The 11,267-nt window shown below is 31.9% G+C and overlaps 1 protein-coding gene across 1 annotated transcript; it reads right to left on the bottom strand.

Annotated features, from left to right (window-relative positions):
* Positions 1 to 359: 359 nt before the first annotated feature.
* Positions 360 to 11,063, bottom strand: LOC128232480 (uncharacterized). The gene is made up of 7 exons (XM_052946054.1): positions 10,948 to 11,063; positions 9,758 to 9,841; positions 9,418 to 9,474; positions 4,841 to 5,002; positions 3,208 to 3,389; positions 1,656 to 1,760; positions 360 to 1,529 (listed from the first exon to the last, which is right to left on the bottom strand). The coding sequence occupies exons 1-7, from the start codon at positions 10,994 to 10,996 to the stop codon at positions 1,047 to 1,049; spliced, it is 1,122 nt and encodes a 373-aa protein (XP_052802014.1). The 5' UTR covers positions 10,997 to 11,063; the 3' UTR covers positions 360 to 1,046.
* Between the last annotated feature and the right edge of the window lie 204 nt (positions 11,064 to 11,267).

Here is an 11,267-nt window from a genome sequence, read left to right as displayed (position 1 = left end):
GCTATGCGTGCATTGCAGCTCTGTTAACGAGCACCTATGCTCAAAAATATTGTAAAAGTCGATGCTGCCTTAAGGACGATTAAAAACTCTTACCACTTTGTTTCTTTCTCTGCGCACTTTACCGAGATTCCAGTGTAAGCCTACCTGACAACTTTTCTGTCCTCAAGGCCGTTCACACTTAACTACTTCGTGTCAGCTCGATAGAGCCCATTGACCAAACTAACTCGACTATCTTTAAATGTGTCCAAACATTTATCAAACAGACCAACACATTATATCTCATCATCAACATAATTGGAACATACCTGACATCAAACACCTACTTCTTAACATGTCCTTTCTTTATTTTCCCAATCACTCGTAATCTTATATTTACTTTATTTCATACACTGTAACACGTCTACAGTTTAGTGTATATCAGTTATTTACACATATTGATACCTCATTACAATTAACAATAAGATCCATTATTATTGACACTATCCAAAAGTAAAACTTCAAAATACGATATTCGCACCAAACATTTTTTTTCCATTTTAAAAGCAGTTGTTAGAACGACAGAAACAAGACATTGTATCAGATTTAAACTTTGTTCTCAATTCTGTCAATACATTTTTACCAACATAATGCATTTTCCATCTAATTTAAGCTGCGCTTTTACTTGTACTAGTTTGATTATACTTGATGTTTATATTCTTTGTTTTGTATTGTTTATCTAAATAAGCAGTGTTTAAACCCAGATTATATACAATACTTTAATTCATCGTATACTATATAATACATTTATGTTTAGAATAATGTTTCAAAAACAATAGTTACAAATATGTGAACATGTCAAAAGTTTCAAAATATTGATTTTTATGATACCTCACTCTAAAACGGATCCAAATGTATTTTGCATAGGTTTAAAATAACATTCATGAATATGAAATTAGCTTGAAGTAATAAATATCTTCTTCTAAGGCTTTTTCTTATAACGACACCTAGTGAGGTCACCTAGTAATGCCGTATAATTCATGAATATTTAAGATAAATATCAATAATTATCAATGGTTTATAAAAGACAAATACATGTTATTATTCCAGTGAAAAGTATGCTCACTTATATGTTTGCCATACGATGTATACAGTAAGATGCCGAGTGCTGATTGGTCGAATCTATGGCACTCACCATACACATTGCCATATGTTTTACATTTTAAATATATTTCTGGATTCACAGCCGGTATCATGCAGCCAAGTTCGAGGGCACATCGAATCCAAGGCCAAACTATTCGATGAATTACAAACGGATTCAAATATAATATAATAAAACCACTCTGTAATTCAGGCAAATTCCGGAACCTGCATGGATGCGTGCTAAAGTACTGAAACATCGTTGGTAACGTTCGTCGTGCAACAGTGCCGCCAGCTTGTGTAACAAGTACACCTCTTTTTTTTCCTTCGTCAAGAAGTATGTTTATATCGGCTTTTTTAAATCTTGTGGAAGAATCCATCCAAACAACAAATTTGTGCTTCCTTGCAATTATCTAAAATGCATAATTTCGAATACATTCAGTTAGGCCTGAAACAAAATTCTGCGAAAATTGAACTATTTTTATTATATATAGCTTTTGCATTTTCATCGGCTTTTTATATCACAAATTAATCGTTACCTGAATAACTAACGGCTTGAAGGCATATCCCTTTAAATTTTTAACATGGTTGGGATATTGATCGAAGTGAAACGTTCTCACTGAACAGTTACACATAATACGCACCTAAAACGAAAATCCAAAGTTGACACTCTGATTGGATTGACAAATTATAAAACAATACATGCAATGGTCGACACACACAAACACACACACACGAACACACACACGCATGTACACACGCACACACACGCACACACACGCACACACACGCACACACACACACACACACACACACAAGAATAATGCCAAACTGATTCAATGTTTAACCAGGAAAGGCTATGGACATATATTTCTTCAGAAAATAAAGTACAAAGTTGAAATTTATACTAAAGACAAACTAATCAGATATTGTTTTGCCATTCTTAAAAATGTGCTGAGATAGCTTTTTAATTAATACAATTTTGGAGAATCTACTTGTTTAAAAGAGTAAAGCATCTGTTTCTTCAATGATTAATTGTAAGTCACAGAAAAGCATATAATAGAACAAAAGTTTAAATACATTCAATTTAACTGAAACTGATTTATTTTGCGTAACGTCTTGGTGTGTGTATGTCTAAACATTACATTTTTCAACGCAGTTTTGCTTTAATACAACAAAGAATAAAACATTCGATGATGAAAGAGAATATTGCAAATGTAAACGTTAGTTAGTTTTAATATTCTAATTGATGAGAACCGTTCAATGTGTGTCGCATATCTTGTTCAGAAATATGTGAAGTTGGTATAATTTCAGGCAATAGCAATGATCTGAACTCATTGCTCCAACAAGTAAAGAACTTAAGAACGCTATTAGTTCAACAATATAGTTTAGCTTTTTCGGAATATAAGATTGTTTTTATGATGCAACAATAAAGACACTGACAAGCATGTTAGCCTTAGTTTTACGATGAACTTGTTTGAAGGCACAAGGTAAAACAAAACAAAAATGACAACTACAAGGACTGGCCCTGATGTCAAACATTTAGACAAAAACACTGTTTAGAGGCACAAGGTGATAGTCAAAATAAGACTGATGGCGAAATATTTATCTTTAGAACTAACGGACTCAGTGCCTGGAGATATAGCAACAAAAAATGTGAGTACGGGGCGTGATTGTATGGCCTGCACACGGCATCCACAAAACGGCTAAGCCAAACAGACATTTAAAATGACACATAATATACAAAACAATACAGACATACCACATGCAAAACAACAATGTTGTATCACACATGTATCAATATATATTGATTAGCAAACATTAAGTTGACTTTATATGGAATATTAAGTTGCTTTCATGTAAATATAGATCGGATTTGTACACTTTCGGCTGGAAAAAATGGATTCAATAAAGCAAGTACGAGTGTCAAAGTGAACTGAAACCAGCAGATTTGTCATAAAGTGTATTTTAAAAAAAGAACACCTTACTTTACTTGAATCAATAATGTTAGAATAAGATTGTTATGTTATGTATAACTTTTAAAGTAGTAGAAGCCAGTGTCAATTTTAAAATATTAACATAAAGACTTACCTCTTCTTCTTCCTTTTTAGATAGACCTAAATTAAAGAAATAAAGAACCCAGACCCTGCTAAAACGCTGCCGTAGATCATTAAAATTGTTGAACAATTCCATAATCTCTTGGAAATGATTTGATGATGCCGCGGTTACAAACACAGGTTGGTCATCTAGTTTCTTAGAATTCCATTCCTTCGCTGAAAAAAACAAGGTATTACATCATCTTAAAATTTAATTAGTTTTCCATTGCCTGCCCGAGAATAAAATGTAATGAGTGCTACTTGACTTTGAGAGTGTTGCAGTTTTGTTTTGCTGTGCATACGGTTGTGGAACAAATATCGATAACAACATTATTTATAAGTTTAGATGGATGAGTTTATTTTCAGGAAACAAACGACTATATTTTATTTTACAACGATAGTCATTAATATATTTTCTTCATATCTTTTGATGATTATCTGAACACCACATGTACATATAATTCGTTTTAGTTTTAAATACGTACGCTATTATTTCTTTGTTTTAATATTAAGACATACTGAGTCACATAATATGTTGATGTTAAAACGGCCTTGGACAAGCAATCAGCAACTCGGCCTTGGCCCAGTATAGGACAATGGAAGTAGAGTCGGACAACAAGCTGTTTCGGCCCAATACTGGCTATCGATTGTTTTAAAATAACCCTTATGTCAGATATCACTGTTGGAAAGCAAGGACGATCCTCAGTGTTTCTATAGTTTTTTCATAAATATTTTCGTTTGGCCCAATATATATCTAAATATTCATAATAAAGTTGCAAAAAAGTATCATTATTTCTCGTGCGAAATTAAAGCATACACATGTGAATGGTTTCTTTTAATGTTTAAAGTTTCATAGCAGATTTTTAATCGGTAGTGACATCCAATAAGAAGAGCGCAACGCTTGTTAATTTTACGCATGCTCTTCTGTGTTGTGTTAATACGTCAATTATATTACTTGTGCCGAATAAGTTTCTTAGCAGATGTGCATCAAGTAGTGACTTTTAATAAAAAGGGCGCGAACTTTTTACAACGCTGTTGTTATATACAAACCCTAATGTATCAAAGGTTTGGTAATTGTACGCATACTATACTGTATTATCAGGTTTTGACAACTTCTATCACTAGTGCCGAATATAGGGGGATATCATTGTAATCTATTCGCATCATTGATGCAGACTGAGTAGGCTACGCCTTCTTGTTTCACATCTTAAATTGAAGCTTATGTTCAAATTTAAACAAGGAACATGGTATATGACTGTCAGGAGTACCTATGTGCCTTAATACAGTGCCTTTTTAGATTATTGCGCACATGGCTTTTTCCTGTAGTTAACAGAGTATTTTGGCAATATATTACAAATATTAAATGCACCATGACCTCGTCATTTAATTTATACAAATCTCGAGCTTTGCGCTCGTTTTCAAGAAACCCTTGTATTTGGCAGCAGTCAGAATAACCAAAAACTATTTATACATTAACATGACTCTGTTGTGACTTTAACACTTAATTTAACACATGTCGAATTGTGTTCAATTGGTTGTTTACGTGAAACTATATTAAGCAAAAAGATCATTACGTAAACATCTCTTACATTGACATGTACAGGAACAAGATACATGCTAAAAAGTACCTTTGACAAACTGTTCAAATTTCGTAATTCTTGATTGATTGGTCTTTGAATTGTTCCACATTAGCTCATCATCGTTCCAAAATCCATCCGGGCATTGTGAATCGGCAATAGCTGATAGCCTTCGAGGCAATGTAAAGTTTACGACGAGACTGTCTTTATATTCTGAATCACAAACATCAAAGCGAAATTGAAACATAATACAATAAATAAATATTTCTTGTAAACATAATAGACATGAAACAAGCAAAACATTTCAGTTTGCTCGAACAACCAAACTCCGAAACAACTATATACAATTGCTAAATAAATGATATGGAGGATATTTGTTGTTTTCAATGTAAGACCGTATTTTATTTCATCGGTGTCATAGAAAACATATTTTCACGAGTGGCGAAGCCACGATTGTAAATATAGTTTTCTATCATCACGAGTGAAATAAAATACGATCTTACACTAAAATCGATCAATTTTCTGTTTCTTTTATGGCTAATTTTGTAATTTAATCATAACGTTAATTTTGTTTTATGGGTATTCAGTCATCCGTCACTGTCAAAGATCAGTCTAGTTCGAATGAAGACGTGTCGAATTCCAGGTAAAAACTGAAAAACACGCTAGGTTGGTGACACATTTTTGGCGTAGATAAGAGAATTATCAGTTAATATGTTATTTATTGTGTTAATTTTCCGGGAAGTTCGTATAACGTTTAACGACGACTAATAGTTCAAAACGATTTGTGAACGCTGATATAACATCGAATCTATGTTCGAGCAGTTGGTTTCCTCTGTTATTTGTTTTGTATGGAAGCCGATGTTCGAACATTCAGCTACAAAGTTCAAGAAAACGTTTGAAAACCAGGATTACCATTTTCAAACGGTAAGTTGTATATTTTCATATATATCTTTAACTTTAACATATGCGACCTTTTTAAATTTAATTTTTCTGGTAAGAAAGGGATGTGTATAGTTTTGTTCAAGGGGAAGTAACTACAATGGATGTAAAAAGTAGTTCTTAAAATTCATATTTTCACTCTTAAATTAGCAGTGAAAATATCAAATTGATGTTTTCACTGCTGTTATTTCACAGATAACACTCAATATTTCATCAAAAAGCATGGAAGAAAATAAATGGTTCCAAATTATTTTTTCGTAAATTGCTCAAAAAATATCAAGTATGGACAAAAGGTTAAATATAATATCGTATACAACACGGATGTTTAGCATGTTATTATGCATATTGAGCAATCAAAATAAACCGGACAAAAGTAGCCATGCACCACATACAATACGAATTTCATTTTACTGTGTGAACGAACAGACATTTACACTTTCGGATAGGAATGTTTATCGTGGTTAAGAAAAGGACACGAAATTCAGACCAATACAGACTGACGAGAAAGTCCATTTGCAGGCACGAAGCCACACCCAATAAACGTCTCGGTTTCCTGACCGCCCCAAAATGTTCCAATTCAAATCTAGTGCTTATAAACCTCAGTGTGCAAACAAAGAAAAATATCTTCCAAACAAATTTGATAATGGATATTTTCATATCCCTTGTATTAAATTTGCTCTTTTTTATATAAAATACTGTTTTAAATTACTTAACATACAAGTAATTCCATGACAAATCTATTGAAATGACGCACTATTATTTGTTAAGACTACATTTTAACCTAGAAAAAATAGTAAATAGACTTTAGCGACGTGTAATGTATTTTTTATATATACTGGTGCATATTTATGTTGCATGTATAATTTTTTTTTTATCAACCTATAAATCCCTGGGAACAAACTTTGCCATGATCATAAGAAAATCAATTAATAAACGAGGTTTTATTGCGGTGGTGGTATTGAGCGTTAAAATCGAATGTAACTCTACACTATTGGAGCATGCAAGTAATGTATATCGTGTAATTCACTGAAGTTAGGCCTATAGAAATACAACAAATGTAATATAGAGATATTCATCGCATGTAAAAGAAAAGTGTTTATAGGGGTTGATATTTAAAAAGCTTAACGTAAATGTGTCATCCTACGGCTGAATTTTTGATTATGTAAGAAAAATGATTTGTGTCTAACGCCTATGCTTCGGTTACGTATGTATACAATTTTCTTTGTTTATTTTTTTCCATATGGGAGGCAGGTCAAGGCATATCGATATTGAATTACTATGTACTTTTTTCTCTTTTCCTTATACTATCTGCTTTGTACAATTACCTTTTGTCGGTACAAATATATACAACAAATATATTTTTGATACGACGAACTTTAATATGTTTTGTTTATTCTTTTAATTGTCAGCTACTGGGCTTGTCTCTGTTTTTTAATTTGTATTATTTATTGTGGAATAAAATGCCTGGTGATGTATAAATCTTGGCTTTATAAAAGAACTTGATTTCTTTATTGATATGATATAGAGGATATTTGTTTATTTCAGTGTAAGATCGTATTTTATTTCACGAGTGTCATAGAAAAACATATTTTCACGAGTGGCGAAGCCACGAGTGAAAATGTAGTTTTTTTATGATCACGAGTGAAATTAAATACGATCTTACACTGAAATAAACAAATTTTCTGTTTCTTTTATGCTTATTTTCGGAGTTTTATTTGTTTTTTTTTATTTATTTCTGAATTACCCCCTTTTTTGAAAAGGGTGGGCTTTATGCCGCTACCCGTGGGACGCCCCTCATGCATAATTATAGCTGTCAACTTTTCTACTTTCGGTTTGCTGAGAAATAGCTCTCTGCTATTCATTCTTATAGCTAAATATTCGCTCGTTTTTTATTGCAAAGCTTTATGAACAGTAAAAAATGAAGTATTATTAGTGCACAAATGTTCCAAAAATAATGAAAACACTTTATTTTAACCAAATTACTACGCCGCTATTTAAAGAATGAAAAATTGGAAGGTCAAATGTGTTAGCAAAACAAATGTGGATACTCATTGGATTTTAACCATTATTCTTAGTTTAAGACTGCATATACGCGTGTTTTTATAGTAAGTTAATATTCAGTCATCTTACTGTCAGAGACCAGTCTGTTTCGCTTTAAACTGTTTGTTTTCCAGAAGAGTAAATGCCACGCTAGTTTGTTGACACATTTTGAGATGTGGGTGGGGTAAAAAATATCGGATCTATTTGTAAATTGTTGTGTGAATTCTCCAGGAATCTCATTTTACGTACTACAACGGTTAACAATTCCAAATACATTTGAACGATGCTATAAAAATTTATTTATGTTCGAACAGTTGTTTTTGTCTGTAATTTGTTTGGAATGAAAGCAAATGTTCGAACATTCAGCTTCAAAGATCAGTAAAATGTTTGATAAACGGGATAACCGGTAATAAACGGTAAGTTGTTAATTTCCAATTATATATTTATTTAAATTTATAAAATATTTCTTTATTTTTTTTTTAACATTTTTTGACATAATTTACTGAAGTCCAGTGTTCTGTTTTGACCAAGGCAAGTACATGTAACAACAAAGGATTTTAAAAGTAGTTCTGAAAATTGATATTTTCACTCCTTATTTTGCAGTGAAAATATCAAATTGATATTTTCACTGTTGTTATTTCACTGTTAAAACCCCATATTTCATCGTAAAGCATGAAAGAAATATTCATTTTAAATCTATTTGCCTTTAGATTGATAAAGGCTGCGCTGAGTGATATTTGCTCGACTCTTGGAATCCTTGGCAAGTTTAGTGATAACCTTAAGTTTTACTCTTGTTGTACTATATTAAAAGGGTGTTCCATCATCTTAAAGTATATGTCGATAGGATACAAACACACATATATGAAACAAAAACAAAACATTCCTATCTTAGGAAAAGGGTAAGCAAATAGCCAGAAACTCCAATATCAACCATTAAACACAATTCTAATCACATAAAAACAACAGGCATGTATATAACAATGCTTAGAAGAAAATGTATGGTCAGTACTTCTACTTTGTGAAATTATTTTCTGAAATAAAACTTTAACGTAAAACCATTTGACTTACCACATAGTTTATTTGATATCCAACATTTGTACAGACAATACAAACTGCTTCTAGTATTTTACACCCTCATATTAAGCATAGGGGTACAAATGAAAAGTTATGACAATGTCAAGATCTAGTGTGGCCACCCCTCGCTTCAATAACATCAACACACCGACGTCTCATGCTGTTTATTAGTGTTCTTATAACGTGAAGTGGTATTCTCGCCCATTCCTACTATAAAGCCCGCTCAAGGAACAAAAACATTTATGGAAAACGATGCAATTTAGCAACGGTTTGCAAAATCGAGACGTGCAATGCTTATCAACATGACCCCAAAACAGAAATTTTATACAATTTCAAGTGAAGGTATTTAGTAGTTACTGAGTAAAGCTATCCATGAAATCATTCACATCATCATATGAATTAATTCACCACTAACCGTGAGTAACATGGATATAAAGAAAGTTTTGTACTTGGCTCATTTATTTAGAAGTCAGCTAAACAAGATATCATATGAAACTTAGTAATGGGTCAGTATTTTGATACAATTAAATAATTAACGCACATTAAAATACTATATGAGAAAAATATCACGTTACCTGTAAGTGCATTTCCATCCCGTGCATTTGGAACCAAGATGATTGAATCAGCGACAACTACAACATGATGAACATTTGATCGGACGCAAGTATTTGATTGATTTTCGTAAAGATAAATAAGTTTGATAAGTAAAGGGCATAGGGCATTTTAAATGCTTTAATTGTCGTTAATATTTCTAAAAGTCAATACTGTCAACGTCGTGCGATTTAACATTTTAATAAGAAATAGACAAAACAGCGATCTAATCAGTTTTTCATTTGGCGAGTTTATTAAGAGGTCAATATAACAAAACAAAATGAACAATCGTTTAAATACCATTCAGTTGAGTAAAATGGTTACCTGAGTTGGTCGTTTTTTTATTCAAGTGAAGTGAATGCGCAACATCTAATCGTGCTTTGACTGCGTACAAAGTGTAAAGTAACCCTATTAAAGATGAAAAAATGTTTAAACATATCTTAAACATTAATGCCAAAGTGGCCAATGTTATTGTCGATCTTTTGCAATTATTTAATTTGTAAGAGACAACACTTAACATGAATTTTCTTCAACTTTACACATTGAGTTACATAGCTTAAGATTAGGAATATGAACTCTCCTTATTCAGAGTACCTTTTTGTGTTTGCATAGGTTATTATTCCTCACTCAGTCGGCATGTGCAAGGATTTTTACTAAATTAACTTTAGGAATGATATGCAGGTCTTCTTTTTACATAAATGAAATGCCTTAAGATATGTGTCTGTATGTTCAGTTTATAAGTTTATATGAATATGTGTTTAGTTATCTAAAATGAGCTTTAGTTCACTGAGACAAAATGATTTATTGACAACATTTGAATGTTCAAAAATACGTTTGCTGCATAGATTACAATCTTAAAGTGCCTTTACTATAAAACGTTGATTAGTAAGTTGTAACCGATTTAGACCGTACATTAGTTATTACAGACTTGCATTTTATATAGTCCACTCTTTTCTTAATTAACTTATACATATGAATTCAACACTGTCAATCTAATTTAGAAGAAAATAATAAATACGTTCGATCGAATGTTCTTAACATGTGTATTCAATCATAATGATATTGGTCGGATTTAAAAATCGAAATTATATTAACTAAAATACAGGACAGTCGTTCAAAATGTTGTTTTTTGTTATTCAACTTAACAACTAATAACTACTTCCGGACAGCTGTATGCGGCTTTCAGACGTTATTGTGTGTTTTCAGTTATTAACTATAACGCTCGTTAATATTCACCTTGCTTTTCGACCAATACTTAGATAGTTGATTTCTCAACCGTTCAACGAAGATTATTATCGTTGATTTATAAAATAAGCAAGTTAAATTTCTAGTACCAATTTATGACATGAGATAGTTCATTACACTTACAAACAATAATATAATTTTAGAGAATACACCATTTCGATACGATTTGCTGGATTATCCCTATGCAACACAATATTTATTTTAACGATATGTTCATATGAATTTTGAATGATATTAAAAGTGATACATGAAAATAAGCCAGTACATACATGTAGAAAGCAAAATTATATATATCGAATATTTCCAACACAACGGCATTTTTGACTGACAGTTTCTATCCTAGTGTGGTGTAATTGGAGTACAGTTAGGATATCATATGTCAGCCGTATTGGAAGGCTTGGTACATTTTAATCTGTTTTATCAGCAAGGTATTCAATTTCACTGTCCGTTTTCTGGGTAACCTTTCTCTTATAACATTCGCATTTTAATCGCCTATTACAACTTGTAGACTAGAGAGAGTTCATTACACTTACAAACAATATTATAATTTTAGAGAATACACAATTTCGATATGATTTGCTGGATTATT

Source organism: Mya arenaria, chromosome 4, assembly GCF_026914265.1.
Source record: "Mya arenaria isolate MELC-2E11 chromosome 4, ASM2691426v1".
Lineage (NCBI taxonomy): Eukaryota > Metazoa > Mollusca > Bivalvia > Myida > Myidae > Mya > Mya arenaria.
This window is presented reverse-complemented; position numbering and strand designations above follow the sequence as displayed.